The 24,605-nt window shown below is 36.5% G+C and overlaps 1 protein-coding gene across 1 annotated transcript in view; it reads left to right on the top strand.

The window, feature by feature from the left end:
• The window catches only part of LOC150090448 (putative sodium-coupled neutral amino acid transporter 11), a 191,664-nt gene extending 167,809 nt beyond the window's left edge, over positions 1 to 23,855 (top strand). The window contains exons 11-13 of the mRNA XM_090369136.1: positions 3,403 to 3,515; positions 10,249 to 10,386; positions 23,246 to 23,855. Of these exons, the coding sequence (XP_090225262.1) occupies positions 3,403 to 3,515; positions 10,249 to 10,386; positions 23,246 to 23,524 (530 nt within the window). The 3' untranslated portion in view covers positions 23,525 to 23,855. The remainder of the gene's footprint in view (positions 1 to 3,402; positions 3,516 to 10,248; positions 10,387 to 23,245) is intronic.
• The last annotated feature ends 750 nt before the right edge of the window (positions 23,856 to 24,605 follow it).

Below are 24,605 nucleotides of genomic sequence, written 5' to 3'. Positions count from 1 at the left end.
TTGTACAAACGACGAGCCTCCAGAGCATTGCCGTCCGCCAAACTGTACATAAAGTGCATATCCGCTTGCTCCTGATTTGAGTACATGGTCGGAATGGAAAACCACCAGATTCTGTCAGTACCTTGTGATGAAGGAAATCACCTGCGGGAGATAAAGCATTCCAGTTAATAACTCAGGAACCAAGCATTTCCGGAACTATGTTGATATAAAATATTTTTATTGTCTACATATGAGGAACTCATTCCTGAAGTTATGCCGTGTATTTTTGAGATACCCTGTATAACTGAACCATTCTAGTATTGTACACTGCTTGCTATTAAATTAGCACTAGAGTATATTTTATGAATGGGATTGGATATCATATATCCAATCCCATTCATAAAATTTTTTGCAGACTCCCTTGGTGAAATTAATGCCTTAAAAAATAGATTTATTTTTCAGCTTATTTTGAGACTAAATGCTGATGACATTATTAAATTTAAGTAAGGACTAAACAAAGTATTAGAGGGGGATAAACAGATGATATGGATAGTTTTTTTTTTTTTTTGCTAATGGCTGTAATAAACTTGCTTGCTTTCATCATTGGACAGTACTGATATGCTCCCTATCTAATTTAGCTTCAGAAGAAGTGCACCACCAATTTTTTCTTGATTCCGGTACTGGAATGCAGGGAATGAATATGCTGATAATGAGGCCAAAAATCTGATAACTAATCTGGTGCACATCCCATGCCACTTCTTGACTATAGAACAATTGTACGTACAGCATATGCTTGTTGTTATTTGTTGTTTTTAGGAGCATTAGCAACTAAGGCCATATTGCTCCGGGAATATGCGGTGGTCATTCCCTGACCTTTCCGCATCCTCCGTATTTGGTGGTGACAGGCTCAAACCCCGGTCTAATCAAGAAGCGTGTGCTATGCACTGCTACTCCTTCCCACCTGGCTACAGAGGCACCACAGCATATGCAACCCAACAGATGTTGTTATGGCAAACTCAATTAACTGACAGTCTTAAGAAACCCAAACATAAACCACAATTTCGGAAATTAGTTTCCAAATAAATCAGCAAGAAATTATCCTTGCCAAGATGTGCATTAACCACATGCATCTCATTCAGTTGTTCTTACTCACAGGCAACAATCATCCATCCAAAGTGCACTCATTGTTGTTACCACCCTCACAATTAAACTGTATGTATTAATATTAGACATATAGTGCAAGGAAGCCCTGATCTTTTGCTGCATTGGCCAAAAAATTGGCACCAGCCAATGTTGATGAACTATCCTCATTACCAACAGGATAGGATATTAATATCAGTAGTGGCAAATGATGCGAGGAAGCAAGCTTATACAGCCTCAGGCAGAAAAAAAATGGCTACCCACCTCCTCTAATCAACTGTTTGAACCTTCCTCAATAGTTAAATTTATTCAAACTTTTGGTTCCCATTTCAAAAATTCCCAGATAGAAGTTTGTTCTAACAATCAATTACTCTTTGGCTGAGAACAAGTTTTCACACATTTCTCCTGGCCATCCTTATTCAATTTATCTCCCCTTATATATATATTGCTGATTAGATAGTATGAATCAGAGCTGTAATACTCAATATTGCTGATAAAAAGTAAGGATACCATCAATATTTAGTAAACTAAATGTTGATGGTAGCCTTACTTTTTTATGTTTGCTCATTCCATTTAAATCTCTGACTTTGTTTTCTTCATTTGCTTCTCTTTCACAACTACAAGAACCAGAGACAATAAAACATATCCTTGGAGGTGATGCCTATTTCTCTGTATTATTTATCTGTCTCAAGTGAATTCATTTATATTCATCCATATAATTAGTTTGCATGCAATTTAAAGTTTCATACCTTGCTACCTGACTCCTATACTAGATGAGGAATCTTGACAGGCACAACGTAGCCAATACCAGTGCCATTACCACTGTAATGCAGTAGCAGTACTGTACTTCAGATTGGTTTCTCTGTAAGCAATGCCTCTAATGTGGAAGCTAGTTTGCTATAAGAAATTAGCAGTCAATCAGGTTTACTTTTTGAGAACTCAAAAAAGTAAACCTGCAAACAGGACTCCTGATGAATTTCATCAACTAGTATAGGAGTCAGGTAGCAAGGTATGAAAATTTAAAGTTTCATACCTTGCTACCTGACTCCTATACTAGATGAGGAATCTTGACAGGCACAACGTAGCCAATACCAGTGCCATTACCACTGTAATGCAGTAGCAGTACTGTACTTCAGATTGGTTTCTCTGTAAGCAATGCCTCTAATGTGGAAGCTAGTTTGCTATAAGAAATTAGCAGTCAATCAGGTTTACTTTTTGAGAACTCAAAAAAGTAAACCTGCAAACAGGACTCCTGATGAATTTCATCAACTGTTTTTGTCTGATGAAGAAGATTAAATAATTCCTTTGTTTTAGAATGTAAGCAACAATCTACACTTGTGTTAAAAATGTGTGTGCAAATTCACAAACCAACTTTTTCTTTTCCTCATTTATCCCTTCCACTTCTGTTCCATAGAACAACAGTATGTTACAAAAGGTATTATAGTCTACAGTATTGGAATTCTGTAGATTGTAATACCTTTTGTGGTTGGGATCACCTTAAGAAAAATATGCATACAGCAGAACCTCATAAATCTGGCATTCTTGTAAAATCCAGAATTAGGGACATTCTGGATTTTCCAAAAAAAAAAATTTTGAAATTCTAGTTTTGAAGATTATTCATATAGCCTAAGTATTTGACTAATTCATTATTTTTATTAGATAATTCAGTAGTTCTGATTCCTATAATCTCCACAGAATGACAGACTGGTTAAAATTTTGGCTTAATGCCAAAATGTTTTTAAGCCAAATTATAATAATAAATAATTAAACAAAATGAAGCCTAATTATTAAGCCAAAATATTAACCAGTACTTCTTTATTGGTCCAGTGAAAAATGTACTTGGCTAAGAAATAAAGGTTGCAGGTTCACATGCTGCCTCTGATATGAGTATTGTTTTTATCCAATATTTTTTAATGCGTTGTAAATAGTGTGAAGATTTCAGCAGTCGGGTCACCTTAAAAAACTAGTAAATTCACTAGTAAACTGTGAATGAACTAGTATTGAATATCTCTCAAAACAAATGATTTTATACATTTTTGAATACATAAACAATGAAATGATGTCTAGAAAATACATAAAACAAAAAAAAAATTTTTAAAATGGTGTTTGGAAATTAATAATGGAAATAATACAAAAATTTGGCACGTGCAGTGCTTGACTACTTTTGGAGAAATATTCAAAAAGTTCTGGATTTTTGTGGTTCTGCTGTATTATAATATAAATTAGCATAACTTGCCAATAACACTTCTGCTGCTGCTTACATGAGTGTTTTTAATTTTATAGGTGATCTCCTTGAAAACTATTGCATGGATGATGACTTAGCAAATGCAGCAAGGCTCCTTTTTACTGTTACAATTATGCTAACATATCCTATTGAATGCTTTGTTACTAGAGAGGTAAATAAATCTTTTCCTCCCATTTTTTTTCTAGTATGATTGGGATTTATTCACTTGAAACATCAATTATTTTAATTAAAACAGTTAATAATTTCCATATTTTTTTAGTAACATATATAAAATAAACTGCTTTTGACTGAACCTGCTATGGTGATCGTGAAAAGGATAAGCAAAAGTAAAGGTTGTGCCCAGTTTTTCGTTATCTTTTATGCAAGACATGAATATACATACATTTATTATGCATTTTAAAATATAGCCACTCCCCGATTAATGTAAGGGTTGCATTCTGCAGAACTCTATGTAAGTAGGAATTTTCCCCATGCTTGTGCAGCACTCGCAACTCTGCTCGCTGAGTTGATTGAATCAAAAAAAGAAACGTTCGATGAACATGTAAATAGAATTATTTATTATATTTAATTCAATTTTTTATCTCATGTGCAGGAAACATTACAAAAGCATGCAATTTAAAAAAAATTTTCAAAATTATAAAATTACAAAAAAAGAGAGGAGACAAGCAATAAAGGGAGGAGACAGTCAGTAAATTTTACCTCTCGAACATCGTTGCCAAAATCAATGTCTTCAGCTGATAAGTATGCCACTGCAGAGGTTGAGGGCTGTGGAGATTTAGAAGGATTCGGCCACTCAACCTTACAAAAGAACATATTAATGGATGACTGGACGGTTGTGTTTTTTCTTTTCATCGTAGATTTCTTTGTAGCAAGCAAGCATATCATTCACCCCTGTGTTAACTTTTAAGAATCATTCGCTACCAGGATCCATCTTTTCAAACCTCACCATTGCCGATGCAATTTCAAGAAATGCCATTGCCATCTCTCTGGTGATGAAGCGTCTCGGCTCCTCATTTGGTTCATCTTGAGCTTCGTCACCATTTCCTTCTCTCACTATCACTGCCGCCAAGTCAATAAGTTCTTCGTTAGATAATTCCTTCTCTTCTTCCTCAATTTAACTCCTCCACGGCTTTAGCAACAACCTCCAACTGAAGTAGCTCTGCAACCTTTACAATCCTATTTGTAACCTCTTCATATAATTCATCTTTCTCAAACCCTTCGAAGCCTTTGACATGCCTTGGGCATATTTTCTTCCATGCACCATTTAAACAACTTTTAGTAATTTACGCCGAGGCTTTATTAATGTTTAAGATGGCATGGAAAATATTGTAAGATTTCCAAAAGTCTCTTAATGTAAAATTTTCTCACCATCTACTGCAGACGATGCCTGAGCAAACATTGTGAGTAAATAGTATGCTTTTAAATTCAAAATAACACCCTGATCCATAAGTTGGATGAGTGAAGTTGTGTTTGGCGGTAGAAATATGACTCTTACATTCGAACTGAAATCATCTAGATGCATAGGATGTCCAGAAGCAAAACCTTGAAAGGAATGTCGTCGTCTTTACAATATTTTTTAACCTCAGGAATGAAGCAATATATAAACCAATCCTCAAAGAGATATTGTTATCCATGCTCTCTGGTTTGATCAGAAATGCACAGGTAGGGTGGCTTTGTTGATGCCCTTAAATGCACGAGGATTTCCAGAATGGTACACGAGCAGTGGTATTAATCTGTAATCTCCCGCTGCATTAGCCCCAAGCAAGAGCGTGGCCCTGTCTTTTGAAGCCTTGAAACCTGGCATTGTCTTTTCCTCTTTGGCAATGTATGTTCAATCCGGCATTTTTTTCCAATACAGAGCACACTCATCAACATTAAAAATTTGCTGCGTTGAATAGCCACCTTCATCAATAATTTTTTCCAACATATTACAAATATCTCTACAGCTGCAGAATTCGCACTGGCAACTTCACCACATACTTTAATGTTTTGGAAACCAGCGCGACGCTTGAACCTATTAAACCACCTGTTGCTTGCCACAAAATTGGCTTTGGGTTCATCATACTTATCCTTAGTATTGTCATAAATACTTCTTGCTTTTGCTTGATTGGCCATTGGACTCAGGGGCACTTGCTTCTGAATCTGGTTTTCCATCCATATTATTAATAGCTGTTCCATCTTCGATATGGCACCTGAACGCTGTTTTGTGATCAATGTTGATCTTAAGTGCGTTGATCCTTTGACATGTTCTTTTATACGCGCACTGTTCTTTAAAATAGTATTCACTGTTGAAGCAACGAGACCTAATTCCGTACAATAGATGACAAACTTTGTCCTGCTTCGTACTTCTTAATCATTTTCATCTTCATTTCTAAATCAATTTTGTTTCGTTTACTGACACTGCCAGCACTTGCACTTTCCCTTCATCATTGTAATACGTAAATAGGAATGAAGAAAGTTTCTGAAAATTTGTTTTTTATATGATTGAAGATTTCAGTGAAGGGGAACACATTTCACCATAATACCGTAACGTAAAAACCCACAGAATTCCAGTTATTGGGATTATCGCAAATGCAATAAGATCAAGTTTACTACCTGTTTATAACAGATTGCGCTAACAGAAAAGCCCAATAAACCAGAAAGTACAAATTGTTTTTATTGTTTTTTGGTCATGACCTCCAGAAACGTGCTTTAGAAAAATATGACAAAGGCGTTCAAAATTGATTCTTATAACGGGAACATATGATAACAATAAAAATGTAGTGCAATTTCTATTATAAATATGACCTTTTAGAGAGATAAATAGCTTAGTAATATAGCAAAATTTTCAACTTCCAAGGACTTGGAATGAATTACAAAAAAAAAAAAAACAATATGTTATTAGGTTCACATTACAATATTTTCATAATACTTCCATTTATCCCTACAGATGCAAAATATGTTTCCATATTTTTTTCAGTTTGCACCGGCCAGAAAAAACTTATATAAAGTCGAATATGCGTAAGTTGAGTATTACGTAGTCTGGAAGTTCCTGTAATAACATTATTTAAAAAACAATATACTTTTATTTGTGTTAATCAAATTAAATTAATTGTTTCCCACCTACAAAAACTGCTGCTGACAAATTCTGCTTGTTGGGAACTACCAGTGCCAACAACCAACCCATAATTAAATAAACTGAACTATCAAGAACAAGGCTAAGTAGACACTTGTTACTTAAGATTTATCAGATTTTTGATATATTTCTGTTTCATATTTGTAGCAAAGTTATTATCTGTTTTTTCCTAATTAAGTAGGTGAAGAATTAATGCCCAAGTAAGAAAAATAGTCGAATTAGGAGAGACTTTTGCAGCTGTTGTGTTCATTGTAATGCTCTAAGCATAATATAGACACTTATATTCTTCATATAATTCCTTAGTGTATAATTAAAATTATAACAGATTTTTCTTCTATTATTGTATAGTTTTAAATTATAAATTTTATAGTATAATACATAGCTTATTTTTATAGCATAATATGTACAAATTGTAGTACGGATTGGTATAGTGTTATTATTGTACTTATGTATTTCTTAGTATTATGGGGATAGCACTGAGGTATAGTGCCATGTTTTATAATCTAAATTTTAACTAAAATCATGTCTCAGACAAGAGTATTAAAGCAGAGTTCAGAACAGTGGGAAAACTTTGGCTGGTGGTGGTGGGGGAGAAGAGTATTTTCGAGGGCGGCACTTTTATGAACCAGGATCTTATTTATACTATTGTGGCACGTATGCAGAATTGTCTTTACCAGGACATGATGGACCGACAAGAGATGCCTTTGAAGAGGATGGTGCTACAGGTACCATGCATTCACATGTACAGGTGGCTCAATGTGATTTCAAAGATGCTTTTTAAAGCTATTGGCTACAGTTCTTATTAAAGTTTTTTTTTCCTTCTGTTTAAATTTAACCAAGTTGTTTTTGACTTGCAGTTCATAAGTCAAAAACTGCTAATTGTAACAGGTTAGTGCATTAGCATCATGTTTGTACATAGTGAATTACCAGAAATAGTAAAGTGACATCGTTTTTATCATATCTCATATTGTGAATGCCTTCACAATGCGTTGCCTGATATTGCAGTACCTCGAATAAGTAATGCTTCACCAGTGGAAAAGACTATTGTTACTTATCCTCAGTGGATACCATCACCCAGATGGCCTTTCATTGGTGGGTGGGTAGGTATCCTGGCGTTGCAATAAGTGGCGACCCTATTCCACTATGTACACATATAATTCTAATGCACTAACCAGTTAATTTCCCATGAACTGAGATTTTAGCCCTAAATCGTTTCAGTCAAAAAGCTGCCTTTTTTTTTTTTTTTTTTTTTTAACTTTTGTACTAACAAACTAACTTTTAAACCACTTAGTCACCTAGCAGCAATGCTCCTACCACTCTGTGGTGGGGCTCGAAACATGGAAGAAATTGATTCTCCTAGGACTAAAAGGATCAAAAATGACACACAAATTTGGACACTGTGGTGTCCATTGACTTGTTCCAGACTGGTAGGAAAGATGATGGTGATGATGAACCAGTCTCAACAAAATGACAAAAAACAGACTTCAACATGTTTCCAGTACGTGGTTGTGTGTATCACCAACATTCTTGGTGATACACACAACCACAGGATCCCATAGGAAATCTCTATCATTCCACATCTAGAAAATCTTGTATAGAGCATAGTAGAATTACCAAAAAATCCCAAAAGGCTCAGATCAGGGAACATTCTAGTTGAGACAAGCAATGCCCGAAATTCAGAGAGACTGATTCAGATAACTTTTTTGTAGGAATTGCAGTAATGGTCTCTCCTCACAATACTAAATAACATCAGGGGTTCTCAGAGTGGAATCTCCTCAGTATCCCAGAGGATGAAATAAAGAAATAGCCATATGCACAATTTTTGGGTCTTCTAATCAAAACAGTCTAAACTGTGTAGCCTTGAATTTGAAATGTCCCAAGTTAAAGGGGAGCATCCTGTTATGCTGGAGAATGTGAATTTTGAAAGAGATAAAAAAACAAATATGGTATAAACAGAACACAAGATTTACTTAATAGGAAGCTAGAAAAACTGTTCTCCCAGCCAAAATCATGTCAGCAGTCACTGAACACACCACTGTCTATCTCTTTTGAAGCTGACTGAGTGACAAAAGAAAAACAAAGAAAGTCATAACACGACAGACCAGAAATTGTTAGACCAAATGAACATAGAAGAAAAGACCCAACCAGATGAATCTGTGTTTGAAATATTTGTTGATGAGGGGATGGACATTTTTTTTTTAAAGGACAGGTTGTGAGCAGAAAAACAAAGACAAATGATCAGCAGAAACAATATGAAGGACACTTCAAATCTAAATAATGGACCCATTATCTAGTGGAACTGCTGAGGCTTTCCTACTAACAATAGATATGTGACTCAATTTTCTTGAGGGCATCAGGGTATTCTTTGATCCTCTTTTTATAGGTCTCATGTTGGCTGTGGATGTTTTCTTTCTTGAGGATGGCCTTCACTTTTCTGATCAGTTTCTTACTTCTTTTACCCCATTCATACTGGGTCAGTTGGCCTATCTTCATCCTTACCCATACTATCTTCTGCTTTAGCCCTATTTCCCAAGCTGATGGTTCCTTGTCTTTGTTTTTTGTGTTATATTGGTCTCTAGTTTCTCTTCCGTTAATCCTGGCGGCTGCTACAGCAGCACAGTAAATGGCTGTGCAAGTGATGTCTAGTGTCACTTTATTGTTGTTGAGATAATCTGGTATTATTCACTTATTGAGGTGGTCTGTGACTTGCCACAGGATTCTGTTGGGTCTTTGTGGGGTCCATTCCCTCGAATTCTGCTAGGTTTTCTTCCATTCTTCTTCTATTTTGGATATTGTCATCTTGTCTGTTTCCATTTCAGCTGTTCTAAGTTGTAGTTTTTGTACTTGCTGTTCCTCCTCCAGTTCTGGATCTTTTAGGTCCATATTCAATTGTTGTTTGTAGTTGGTTGCTCACATCCTGCTTGATTGTTTCCAAGATTGCAGGAGCTATCATGTTCTTCTTGATGACGATCCTTCTCTGGTGTACACTGAGGAATCATTCCAGCCACTTAGTGTGTAGTTTCCTGCACATTGTGATGTCTATCTCTAGCTTCGTTATGTTGTAGTATGCTCGCATGATGAACGTATTCATTTCAATGCTCCACTTCATATGTTGGCTTCTTCTTCCCTCCTAGGTGGTCACTAGCATAGTTGGGCTGGATGGTCTTGCTCTTCAGTTGTGGTAGCCATATGGGAGACAGTGCCACTCATCAAACTGTCTCTGTTAAAGTCACTTGCCTGAATGCAAGTGACTTTATCCTGCACCACACTCAATGCAGTATGTTTAATATTTCTATAATTCATCTTCATCCAGCTATGGAGGTGGACCCTTTCAGCTTTGATATCCAGTGGTGGGTGGTGGTTATGGGATCAACATACTGGGTCAGTTGGCCTATCTTCATCCTTACCCATACTATCTTCTGCTTTAGCCCTATTTCCCAAGCTGATGGTTCCTTGTCTTTGTTTTTTGTGTTATATTGGTCTCTAGTTTCTCTTCCGTTAATCCTGGCGGATCAACACCATATGGTGCCACTCTCTGCCTCAGCCATCGCTTTGACCCTAGGAAAAGTAGGTTCAATGAAATGACTTTTGAGATTTATTATTATTAAACAAACCTCAGTTTGTTTAGCCATTACAACAAATGAACAAAAAGGCTTGCATTCTGCTATTTTAATTATAGGCAACCTTTAAGCTATATCTGAATGCATATGTCCAGTTGTATAATGACACTAATTTGTCTAATTTTCTTATGTTTTGTGTTCACCTACAGGTTATAGAAAATGCTATATCAGTGGAAAAACAAACATCATCATTGTTGAGGCATTCTATTATTACAGTTATAATTGTGGTGGCCACATTTGCTCTCTCCACTTTAACTGATTGTTTAGGAATTGTGTTACAGCTAAATGTAAGTGAATTTGTATATATTTTCAGAATAAAATTTAAAAGAAACCACTTGAGAAAAAAAGCTGTCATAGATCTGGCTAGTTACCATTTTATCCTTTCTAACACACCTAAATATTACGAATATCCTTGGTAGACAGCAGAGACCTTTCCAGAAGAGAGGAACAAATAAAAGCTGACATAAATTTTATGCTTTATCTTTAACATAATGAAATTGAATAGCGTAGAATCACTTAAGCAAATTCTTCAAACTAAACAATACAAGCATAGTTATTTGCCAGTGTTCTGTATCTTTTTTGAGTCTCCTTTTCATGACTATATTTCTTTTCAAGAATGGGGGGGGGGGAATATACAGTGAAACTTCTCCTAACGGACACCTCTCTTTAACGGACATCTCTCTACAACGGACATTTTCAAATTCCCCAACTCACCTCCATTGGTTTTAACATGTTTGCAGCTTCTGTCTAGTGGACATTCTCTGTAACGGACGCGGACAGGCAATCTGCACTGTTTCGTTTAGATTAGCACTTAATTTGATTCCCCGTAACGGACAGCGGGCGAGCTTACTGCCCTTTTTCTAGGAACGTTTCTTCCACGTATTGCCTCAATCGTGTCTTTATTTTCTATTTCCGATTCTCTGAATTTTATCAAGGTTTACGTCGCGGTTCTAAACCCTTTTTCAAGAATTTTAAGGCACGTGTAAAACTTCTGATGAATTCGGTGTGTGCAGGGGGGGGGGGAATATGGTTGGCCTTTCGTCTTTTCAGTTTCAGTTTTGTTCAGTGTCGTGTGAAGTGCACAATGTCTTCTCGTAAACATTTAACTTTAAAAGATAAAGTCGAACTCATTAATGCGCATGATCGGCTAAAAAATAGTGTTCACAATCTCGCTGCAAAATTCAAAATCGGGAAGACGCAGGTACGCGACATCCTAAAGAAAAAAAATGAACTGCTCAAACAATTTTGGCAACACGGAAATGATCAGGTTCAAAAATCATTCCCGAAAACTGTTGGACTTCAAATTTGTCGCGCACGTGCTAAAAAAATTCCCATTAATGGGCCTATTATTAGGGAAAGGGCTTTGGAGGTTGCGAAATCTATGGGAGTAAATGAGTTCAAAGCTTCTGTGGGATGGCTAGACAAGTTAAAAACTCGGCATAAAATTTCTTGGAAAACCGTAAGTGGTGAAGGTGGATCTGTTGATACTGGGGTTTTAACAGAGTGGACCGTCAAATTAGAAGATTTATGTCGTGATTTTGAAGCTAAGGATATTTACAACTGTGACGAAACAGGGTTGTTTTTTAAAGCTCTTCCTGAAAAAACAATGAGTCTAAAAAACAAAAAGTGCCAGGGCGGAAAAATTTCTAAGGAACGCTTGACTGTACTATTGTGTACAAATATGCTGGGAGACTTCGAACAACCTCTTGTTATAGGAAACCCACACAATCCTCGTTGTTTCAAGGGCATAAAGTTGAATCTTTTGGATGTTGACTGGAAGTCTAATAAAAAAGCGTGGATGACACGAGATATCATGAGCGAATGGATAAGTCACTTTAACCAAAACATGATTCGTCAAAACAGAAAAATTATTCTTTTCATGGATAATGCTGGATCTCACCCGCACATTGAATTGTCCAATATTCAAATCATTTTTCTGCCACCAAACACATCTGCAGAGTGTCAGCCCTTGGATCAAGGGATAATAAAAAATTTTAAACTTCACTACAGAAAACGTGTTTTAAGACATCTCATTGCAAACATGAACGATGTAATATGTGCGAGTGACCTTGCAAAGAAAATCAGCATCCTAGATGCGATTCAATGTTTCCTCTTCAGTAAACAATTAGAAAACAAACTGTCGTGAACTGTTTTGTAAAGTCTGGCTTCTCAAACGCAAAAATTGAAGTTGTGAACAGCAATGTGGAGCACCAAGAAGAACAAGAACTTCAACATCTATTGATAATGTACAATACTTGCGTTACAAGTGACCCTGGCTACAAAGATATAGACTCCAACCTCGCTACAGAAGATGGTGCTCTAGATATCAACGACATTATCATCGATATTTTTCAAGAAGTTCCTCATGAGGATGAAGAAATGGAAGGAGGTCATTCTGTCGAAGAACATATTAACGACGAACCACCGATGAAAATAGAAGAAGTGCTCATACAAATCAATCGTTTAAAAATGTTTTTCACCGTTGAAGAAGATACTGAAGGACTTTCGATGGTTCTTCACTCCAAACAAATGTTGAAAACAAAATTATCAGCTGGAAGAAGGTGCAGAAGAAAATAAGTGATTACTGTATGCATTTTTCTTAAGATAAAGTCATAATATGCATAGCACAATTGTATGTATATTATTTACAAAAATATTGTTCAAAATCTGTATATATTTTAATTTAATTTTACATTAAACGTTTAACGATTTTTCTTTCTTTCTTTTTTTTTTTTCTCCCTCAGACTTCTTGTTAGCAGACACTTCTCTCTAACGGACACATTTTCGTTCCCCATGGCTGTCCGTTAAACCGAAGTTTCACTGTAGTTAATTTTCTATCTGGTTATACCTAATAAATATATATATTAATGACAGCTACAATTAAACTCAGTTATACAAAATTAATTAAAATTAAATACCCATATATATACACACACACACACACACACACACACACACACACACACACACACACACAAATATTTGACGAAGTTAGGAAAATTATGAATATAAAACTATCATTAGAGGCAGCAAAATACACAATCCTCTACATGATGCCTAATACATACTTAATATGTATTAATGATGCCTAATACATACTTAATACATATTAAGTATAAAATTAACATCAAAATTAAAACATATGCCAGTAGAATGGCAAAACTGTTGAGCGAAAATTTAAACATAATAGATAAATTAACATAAAGGTTAAATCAACGGGGAGGGGAAAGTAAAGGTAACAAGGCTAAAATTGTAGCCAAAAGTCTTCAAATAATTTAGAAATTCAATTAAAAATAATTCCATTTAAAATTAAAGCCAATTATAGAATTTAGCGGCGCCCTCCCCTGTAAGATGCCAGTTCCAAGATACGTAAAAAGATATAGATGGCGGTATAGGCACAGCATTAGCACGGCAAACCCACTACTATCACCTGATATAGATTCCTCCGTAGCCAGGTGGGCAGGAGCAGCAGTGCGTAGCACACGCTTCTTGATTAGATTGAGGTTCGAGCCCGTCACCACCAAATACGGAGGATGCAGAAAGGTCAGGGAATGACCACCGCATATCCCTGGAGCAATATGGCCTTAGTTACTAATGCTCCTAAAAACCAAATAACAACAACAACAACAAATAACCACCTGATATACAAATATTTAAATAATGACAAAGTTAAGAAAATTATGAAAATAAAATAAAATAAAATGAATAAAAAATAAATATAAAGCTATCATTAGAGGCAGAAAAATACACAATCTTTCACATGATGCCTAATACATAACCAATATTAAGTATAAAATCAAAATTAAAAGATATGCTAGTAGTGTGGCAAAACTGTTGAGCGAAAATTTAAACATGATAGATAAATTAACATAAAGGTGAAATCAACGAGGAGGGGAAAGTAAAGGTAAGAAGACTAAAATTGTAGCCGAAAGTCTCCAACTAATTCCGTTTAAAATTAAAACCAATTATATAGAATTTAGCGGCATCCCCCCCCCCTGCAAGGTGCCAGTTCCAAGATACATGAAATATCACCAATAGAGACTAAACAAACTATAAAAATAAAACAAAGTAACAAAAATAGACTGACCATTATGCCCCATATCAACAGACTACTATGAGGCTAATAATGGTCATGGAATCGGTGCATTTCAATCGCTAGACAAATCGTCGCAAAGGCAAACCGATCGAAGCACCAAACCACCTTCCTGTCCACTGATCGAACCACCAGTGCAGAGGATTTGAATAGTGGTCCTTATGCAGTGAAAAATAAACTATAGAACAAACTAGTACTCCAGAGCAGAGCCACACCACTGACATAATGGAAGCTCAACCAGCTTATATAGACAGAAAAGTAAAAAGATATAGATGGCGGTATAGGCGCAGCATTAGCACGTCAAACCCACTACTACCACCTGATATAGGCGCCTCCGTAGCCAGGAGCTACGTGGGCAGGAGCAGCAGTGCATACACACGCTTCTTGATTAGACTGGGGTTTGAGCCCGTGACCACTTAAATACGGAGGATGCGGAAAGGTCAGGGAATGACCACCGCATATCCCCGGAGCAATATGGCCTTAGTTGCTAATGCTCCTAAAAACCAAATAACAACAACAACAAATAACTACCTGATATACAAATATTTAAATAATGACAAAGTTAGGAAAATAAAATAAAATAAAATAAAATAAAATGAATAAAAAATAAATATAAAGCTATCATTAGAGGCAGAAAAATACACAATCTTCCACATGATGCCTAATACATAACCAATATTAAGTATAAAATTAAAAGATATGGCAGTAGTATGACAAAACTGTTGAGCGAAAATTTAAACATAATAGATAAATTAACATAAAGGTTAAATCAACGAGGAGGGAAAAGTAAAGATAACAAGACTAAAATTGTAGCCAAGTCTCCAAATAATTTAGAAATTCAATTAAAAATAATTCCATTTAAAATTAAAACCAATTATATAGAATTTAGTGGCATCCCCCCCTATAAGGTGCCAGTTCCAAGATACATGAAATATCACCAATAGAGACTAAACAAAGTAGCAAAAATAATAGACTGACCATTATGCCCCATATCGACAGAGGACCACGAGGCCAATAGTGTGTTCTATAGTTTATTTTTCACTGTATAAAGACCACCACTATTCAAATAAAAAAAATTTAAAAAAAGATAAGAAAATACAAATTATGTGCTTCTCTTCTCACTCAGGTAGCTATCCAATTGACCTTTGAATTTCTTCAAACTGTCAGCCAAAACTACATGCGAAGGTAACTTGTTCAAGTAACCAGTGACTCGATGGCTAAAAGAAAACTTCCTATGGTCTAAACTTCTTTCCCTGTAATTTTAATTTATGGGCCCCCTAGTTCTGGAATTCTTTATAACAGTGAAAATTCTGCCTTCATTCATTTTACTGAACCCTCTGAGCCTTATAAACCTCAGTCAAATCTCCTGGTTACGAAGTTGTGCAACCCACATAATCAGTCTTTCCTCACAGTATCCCTTTTTTGCTGATCTCGCCCTGCACGTTGCCCACCTTTGGACCCTTTCAAGAAGCTCAGTATCTTTTCAGATGAGGTCTCCATGCTTGGACACTATTCCAAATACGGCCTTACAGTTGCCTTATACAGTGGGAGGATTATACCTCTCTAATCTCTACAGGATATTGTTTGATAAATCATTGATAAGGACACCATGGACTTTGCTGGCCACCTGTTTACACTGCTCAGAAAACTTCATATCTTCTTGTATCATATCTCCCAGATCCATTTCTTCCTCTACAATTTTTAATTCAACTTCATCAAGTGTATAAATTATTTTGGGGTTGCTATTCCACAAGTGTAAGACCTTGCATTTTGCTGCATTGAAACATACCACTTTTCTGACCATTTCTTAAAGAAGTTCTGCTTGGCACTGATCATTAAAGACTCTCCCAATCTTTATGTTATCTGCTAATTTTGACATCATACCTTTCATCCCTTCATCGATGATTTTTTATGAAAATCAGAACAACAGTGGTCCAATAACTGATACTTGAGGACCCCCCCACTTCTGACATTACACCAATCTGAAGAATATCCATTAATCACAACTCACTGGCTTCTGCCCTGCAATCCATCTTGGAATCTTTCCAGTAATCCCAACATGTACCAGCTTATACAGTAAACTCTCATGAGAGATTGAGTCAAATGCCTTGCTAAAATCCAAATAAACTATGTTGAAATTATTCCTTACATCCGGCCCATGAGTAACTGTGTCAAAATAGCTTACCAATTTAAACATGATTTTCTCTTAAAAAAGCATGTTGTGTGTGTCCTTCAAAATGCCATTTCTGTCTAAATGTCCTTGGATTGCAATCATTGCCTCTAAGATTTTCCCTACCGCTGAAGTCAGACTAAGTCAGACTGTCTTTAGTTATTGACTTCACTCTTAGAACTGCCTTTGTATATTGGTGATACATTAGCAGTTCTCCAATCCAAATAAATCTCTCCTGATTCCAATGATGCCCTCGCAATTAACCTCAATGGCTCGATACAATCTCTGGTGACCAAGTTGAATAAGTATTTCTCTCCAAGTCAAAAATTAGCTTTTCCTTCCTTTATATTATTTCACAACTTTAAGCTTTAAAATTCTTCTGGAAGTGGACTATAAGTGTTATCTTTTGGAAAATTTATGTTTTAAAATTGTAATGCTGATTCATTATTAACTGTAATGAGCATTTTAATGGAGTATTTTAGAGAATTTTAGTGGAGTTCCCCAGGGTTCAGTGCTGGGCCCATTGTTGTTTTCAATATGAAGGTATATAAGGCTTAATGTCTAACTTTGCAGATGATATAAAGGTTGGCCGGATGGTGAGCTACTGCAACAAGATCTAGGAAAATTGGGTCGATGGGCTGAGAAAAGGCAGTTGAATTTTAACACTGACAAATGCATGATTTTCCATATGGGTATCAGTAACTCCAGAGTAACTTATCAACTTTGTGCTACTAAACTCAGGGTAGTGAAGAATGAAAATCACTTGGGTAATTATGCAGTCAGATATGAAATTCTCTGAGCAGTGCAGCCATGCTGCCAGGACAGCTCATGGGGTTTTCTCAATGTTATATAGAAACTTTGCTAGCAGGGATAAGGAGATGATTATCCCTTTGTATAAGGCCATGATTAGGTCCATTTTGACTGTATACAGGTCTGGAGACCCCACTTTAGGATGGATGTAAATCTGCTGGAATGGGTGCAGAAAACTGGAACCAGACTGGTGAAGGGAACAAAGGAGTGCTCTTACCTAGAAAGGCTTCAGTTCTGCTAATTGCAGCATCGTGAGACTAGGCATCTGTGGGGAGATCTGACTGAGGTGTTAAAAGTCTTAATTCTTCCACTTGCTGATACTACACACACACATGAGGGGGCTTAAAATCAAGTTGTGGAAGGACAGTTTCAGGATAGGTGTGCTGAAGTTTGCTTTCAGCTAAAGCGTGGTTGATTGTTAGAACAAGGTTCCAACTGTTGTGGAATTGGACAGTTTCAAAATCTGGAAGAACTAGACAAATTCTTTGAAGGTATTAATGGGTGAACTGTGTAGGTCCCCCCCCCCCTTTTGGCTGATACTATATAAGCGTGCTTTCTTGCATCAATTGCCATTACTACTACTATAAGATAAGAAAATAAATACATCCAACTATCTGTGTGAGTAAATCTAATAACACAAACCTTTCACTGTAAATCAGTTCATAAATACATGTATGTAAAAGTCTTATTATGTCTTATATATGCTACCTCTACTCTGCCAGATAGTGACTGGAGGGAGTCCGAGTAGTGTGTATGCGGGGAGCATTGCCGAGACCACGTTATGTCAAGGATCTGGGTATATTCTTACCATATGTACGCCATATCCAAAAATTTCATTACTTCATACAGCATGTCCCACTACTTTTTCTTACAATTGAATACACCATGAATTGTCAAACTAATAGAGCAAGCTTATCTGCGAAAAGATCTAAACCTCCCAAGCACTTCCTAATTCATTTCACAAATATACGTGATCTCAATTCTAATCTCAACGATGTCCATTTCCACTTGCAGTCTGCCAAGTGGCATGTACTTTTTCTGACAGAATCTCAGTTATCGGCTGATTCAACTACGGCTCATCTCAGATGCCCAAATTATTCGCTGTACGATTCCTTTCACCTCAAAAGTGGTACTTGTGCATATGTCCATTCTGATGTTCCCTGTCAGAGACTTGGCAATTTGGAATCTCCTCTCTTTGATCTTCTCTGGCTTAAAATCTCTCTACCTCATTGTGTCAAATTCATCTGTTGTCTCTACCGTTTTCCCAACTCCACTAATCACTTGGAGTTCTTCTCTTTGCAACTTGACTTTCTCCACTCCAACTTCCCTAACAGTGAGGTAATTTTTATTGGTGATTTTAATGTTCACAACCCCAGCTGGCTTCCGTTTTCTAGTCACACAGACCCAGATGGTCGAGATGCTAAGGCTTTTGCAATTACTAATGACCTTGCACAGATTGTTCATTTACCTACAAGAATACCAGACAATCCTAATCATACAGCCAATACGCTTGATATCGTTCTCACAAACAACCCTTCTAAGTACACGGTCGAAGTGAGAGGTCCTTTAGGCACTTCAGATCACAACTTGGTGATTGTCTCTTCTCCAATGGAGCCTTTATCTCATGGCTATTCCCAACCTCGTGTTGTTTGGCAATACAAGAATGCAAAATGGAAAGACCTGCGAGACTTCTTTTCTTCTTTTGCTTGGTCGGATTACTGTTCCAAAACTTCTGATGTCAACGTTTGCTCAGATCGTGTCAGAGAAATTATTCTTGCAGGAATGGAATCCTTTATCCCACACTCCACTTTAAAATCTCGTCCTTTATCTAAACTTTGGTTTTCCAATAAATGTGCTAAGGCTGTTCAAAAGAAGAATATTGTAATTGGCTTGTTTCTGATTCTTCAGTTTCATTTTCTGCCTACACCAAAGCTCACAAAAATTGTAAAGCAGTTATGAATCAGTCCAAACTAGAGGTTGAACAGGCTAAGAGTAGAAAACTTGCTTCTTGCCCTAATGGTAGCTGAGCATTCTGGTCTCATGCCAAAGCTATTGGCTGCAACTTTTGCCCATCTCTGCTCCCACCTCTCTCAAAACCAGATGGTTCTGTTTTCACTTCAGGCAAGGATAAAGCTGACCTGCTAGCATCCCATTTTTCTTCCAACTCATGTATTAATGATCTTGGTAAAACACCTCCCACCATTCCCAACACGCTCCATTCAATGCCTCCTGTGGTCTTCCGTCAAAAGGATGTCAGAAGGATTTTGACTAATCTTGATGCTAAGAAAGCTCCAGGTCCTGTTGTTATTTCTCCATTTGTTCTCAAAACCTGTGCTCCTGAACTTAATCCTATTCTTTGCCGCCTTTTTTTTAATTTCTTATTCCTTCTGCTTGGAAATTTGCTCATATCCAGCCAGTTCCTAAAAAGGGTGACAAATCCCTCCCATCCAATTATCGTCTCATTGCAATTACTTCTAATCTTTCTAAAGTAATGTAGAAGTCAATTAACCGCCAACTCTTAAACTACCTAGAAATCTTCCGTCTGATCACCGGTCGCCAGTATGGATTTCATCAGTATCGATCTACTGGTGATATTCTGGCTTATGTTACACATTTATGGACTAATTCAGTGGAAAGGTTCGGTGAAACACAAGTAGTTGCTGCTCTTGACATCTCAAAGGCTTTCGATCGTGTTTGGCATAAAGGTCTTCTAAACAAGCTTCCATCTTATAGTTTGCCAACTGTTTTTAGTAATTGGTTATCCAGTTTTCTCTCTGATCGCTCACTGAGGGTGAGGGTAGATGGCTCTCTGTCTTCTAACTTCTCCACTAATGCCGGTGTCCCCCAAGGTTCAGTTCTTTCTCCCCACTCTTTTCCTCTTGTATATTAATGTCCTTCCATTGACTGGAAATCTTATCCATAGTTTTGCCGATGATAGCACATTGCATTCCACTTTCCATTTCCCTGCTCAATCAGTTTCAACTTCTCGAAAATCTGCTACCATTTCCTTAAATGCCGATCTTCAGGTAATTCTCCAGTGGGGCAAAGACAACTTAGTTGATTTCTACCCTTCTAAAACTCAGTCTTGTCTTATATCTCGCAAAAAGGATTCTTCTGCTCCTATGCTTATCTTTAGTGACACTCTGATTTGTAGGCAAAATGATATATCTCTTTTGGGGATTACCCTGACTTCTAATCTCTCTTGGCATAAGCACATTGCAAATACTGCTTCCTCTGCATCCAAAAAACTTTGTTTTCTCTTTTGCTCTCGGCATTACTTGTCTTCCGAACAGCTGCTCACTCTGTATAAATCCCAAATCCGCCCTACCATGGAATTTTGTTCCCACATCTGGGGTGGTGTCCCCAAAACCTCTCACAGGCTTCTTGATTCCATTCAGGAGAGGGCAGTTAGGTTAATTAATGACTCATCTCTAACAGAGTCTCTCCATTCGCTGTCTCATAGACGTACTGTGTCTGCTGCATGCCTCTTCTACAGATACTTCCATGGGCACTATTCTTCTGAATTGGCTTCTATAATTCCCGCTCTCTTTCAAAACAGTCCGAGTGCATGGTGCCACCAGCCAACATCCATTTACTGTCCAACTTCAAACCCACAGAACCAACTTTTCATCTTCCTCATTTATTCATTCAACTGCCATTTTCTGGAACAACCTTCCTTCATATGTATTTCCTGAAAATTACAATCTACAGAAGTTCAAGTCCAATGTCAACAAATATCTTCTTTCGTCTTCTCAACCTCCAACCCAAGCACGGTACTAAGTACTATAGGTTCTAATACCTCTCGTGTTTGAGGTTCACATAAAAAAAAAAAAAAATTATTAAATTACTATTATTATTAACCTTAGAAGAAACAACCTGGGATGCTTTGCATCAAATGTTTTGCAGATTCCTATTTTTCATGAGTATTCAATAGCACATATGAGTCTTAATTGTAGTGAGCAATCATTTTCAAATAAAACTGTGTGCATGCTGCATGTGTGTGCACGGTTTTTCAGTTGGGTGAGAAACAAATTTATTGAAAAATAAAAAAAAAAAAAAGAGAGAAAGAGAAAAATATAAAATAAAAGAAGAATCAGCCTTCTGGAAGGTATACTTTACCTGTTTCATGCTGCTAATGCCATATTAGCATTAGCATTAGTAGAGGCATATGATGCAAGAAAGCAAACTTATTCAGCATCAGCCAAAAAAAAAAAACCCTTCCACTTCACACCTCCGTTCATTCGAAATACCTGTCCAGCTGAGCCTTAAATTTATTTAAGCTATCAACTTCCACAATAAGTGATGGAAGTCTGTTCCACCAACCAACTACCCGCTGGCTAAAGGCAAATTTCCGCACATCTATCCTACAACTGTCCTTCCTCAATTTGAATTTATGCCCTCTCAGGTGATTATTCTGAGCAAGAGGCAGTATCCTATCAGCATTGAGCATGCTCAAATCACCATTCAAGGCTTTGTACACCGCTATCAGATCACCTCGCTGGTGCCTAGTCTCCAGACACTGTAATTTGCAAAACTTCAGCCTTTCTTTGTAAGAGCAACCCTTCGTTCCGTTCACTAACCTTGTTGCCCTTCTCTGTACTTGTTCCAGCAGTTCTACATCCTTCTTGAAATGAGGCCTCCAGACCTGTATACAGTACTCAAGGTGTGGCCTGACCATTTCCTTATACAAGGGAATAATCACCTCCCTATCCCTGCTAGAAAAATTCGTGTATATCATTGATAAGACACCATGAGCTACTCTTGCAGCCTGTCTGCACTGCTCAGAGAACTTCATATCTGCCTGCACAATTATCCCCAGGTCCTTTTCATTCTCTTCCACTGTCAGTGTAGTACCACAGTGTTGATTCGTTGCTCTGAGGTTGCTGTTTCCCATATGTAGTACTTTACATTTGTCAATGTTAAACTTCATTTGCCACTTCTCAGCCCATCTGCTCAACCTTTGTATCGTCTGCAAACTTGGATATTAAGCTTGATATACCATCATCAATATTATTTATAAATACAGAAAACAATAATGGACCCAACACTGAACCCTGAGGGACTCCACTAATAGCAGTGTCCATTAATTACCACTCTCTGTCTTCTGCCACTCAACCATTCCTTTATCCATAGCAACAATTTGCCAACAATGCCACACTGCTCCAATTTGTGTAGCAGTCTTCCATATGCAGCAGTATCAAAAGCCTTTCTAAGATCCAAATATATAATATCAAAGTTATTCCCTGCATCCAATTATTTTGTGACTGCATCATAGTATCCAATCAAATTTGTCAGGCAAGACCTTTCCTTAACAAAACCATGCTGTGTCTAGGCTATAACTGAATTCTTGTCAAGATGATCCTGCAGTGCTTCTTTAACCAGTGCTTCCATTAATTTTCCTGGAACAGAAGTTAAACTAACAGGTCTATAATTACTTGTGTCAGCCTTTGATCCTCCTTTGTGAATTGGAGTTACATTTGAACATCTCCAGTCTGTGGGTACCTCCCCTGAGTCCAAGGAAGCTCTCATAATTATGGCTGACGGATTGCTTACTTCCTTTGCTGTCTCCTTTAATATAACTGGATAGATCGCATCCACCCCAGGTGCCTTTCTTGTATTTATATTCAACAATTTCTCCTCCACTTTACTCTCAATTATTACAAGATCATCTAGCTCACTGCCAGTGTTTACTTCATCTATGGCACTTTGAACTATTGAATAGATTGGAATATAAACAACTAGTTAACTAATTTCATAATCCTAATTAACTAATATCATAACCCAGTGACTATTTATGTGAAGCAAAACTATATATTTGAAAAAGATTACTAGTCAAATGGAAACTGACTCCATAGTCTTCAGTGAATATCAAAAAGTTAAACATTTATTTACTGTGTAATGTAGTTGAAGTGAAATTTCTTAAAAGCTGAAAAGGCAGTTAGTTAAAATGAAAAATGGATGATAACATAATAGGAAATTCTTTCTAAGAAAAGTATAAAATGGACTGCTAATGTATTATTTATTAATACAAGTGTTGTTATATTATACTAACTGTAATTTCCTTTGTTTTTAGGGAGTTCTTGCAGCAGTGCCACTGGCATATATACTCCCTGCAGTCACTTATTTGAAAGTAGAAGCCCAACCAGTTTTTTCTCTTCATAAAGCACCAACTCTGCTCTTGGCATTTTGTGGAATTGTTGTGGCAGTTTGTGGTACAGTGAAGGCTATCATTGAAATAGTTAATGGTGTGACTTGTAGCCATGGGGCAGACATGATGTATTGTCTTCACCCAATTCCTAGTCAAAAGACTAATTTTTCGATTGCTGCCGGTTCTAACAGCAGCTTATTCTAAAATAAGGATGTCTCTATTATATTCCATTTTAAAAAAATCAAGGAATTTTATTTATTTTTTGAATGGTAATTGTTTATTCTTGAATGTCCATTAGGAAGGTTGTGAAAAATATGAACAATATTTTAGGAAGATTATTTATTATAAGAATAAAATTGTAAACATAATGATAAAAACTGTGTGACTGGAAGTTGAATAAGGGAAGTTAATGAACAAATGATGAAATTCATCTGTTTGAAAGGAAACATGTAAAGAACAAAAAGAAACAATGATATTGATGTAAAATGTCTTTCAGTGATCCCCTCTCTCGGGAAATGTGATATTGTTGGCAAACTAGAAGTGAAATAGGAACTACAGCCTCTTTAAAATCCTGTTTTTTTTTTTTTTTTTTTTGTTTTTTTTTAACAGTTGGAAGCTTGCTATTCATTGGTTCTCTAAGCAAAAAACAATTGTGATACTGTTGCTAACTATAGTCATTTATCTCATTTTAACTTAATTGGTGCAGCATTACTGTTTGGATGCTGAAGCTGTTCTTTTGGCAGTTAAAACAATGCTGTGATATTTGTAAACCGTTAATATTTTTTTGGCATATTTGTTTTGGTTTGACTATATACTGAGAAAGAATTTTTATTTATTTCATATTTATTTACAACTGTCAAAATTTCTGTATTTGTATTGCCTCTAGTGTTTTTTTTTTCTCCTTCTGAGAGATGGTTATGTATATCAAGAAGTAGTGGTATTTGTTGTATTTTTTTACAGTAGTGGTATTTGTTGAAATATTTTTATTATTTTTAAAATATCAATAAAAAATTAATATTTGGACCTTAAATGATAAATATACAAATGTGTGTGTGTGCGTTCGCACACACACACACCTTTTCTTGTATATACCTTTACAAGCTCATCATTAGTAGCTAGCTTATTTGGTATTTGTAGTAGGTTAAGAAATAGGCAGGGTTGGGATGAACAGAAAATATGATACAGGACAAAATAACTGAAATCTAAAAAACTGTACTATTAGGTGATTCTTGACTTACTATTTTTTATAACTGTTTAACATTGTTGTGATATGCTGTTTTAATGG

This window comes from Mastigoproctus giganteus, chromosome 2, assembly GCF_048544385.1.
Source record: "Mastigoproctus giganteus isolate SK-2022 chromosome 2, ASM4854438v1, whole genome shotgun sequence".
NCBI classification, from domain to species: domain Eukaryota; kingdom Metazoa; phylum Arthropoda; class Arachnida; order Uropygi; family Thelyphonidae; genus Mastigoproctus; species Mastigoproctus giganteus.
This window is presented reverse-complemented; position numbering and strand designations above follow the sequence as displayed.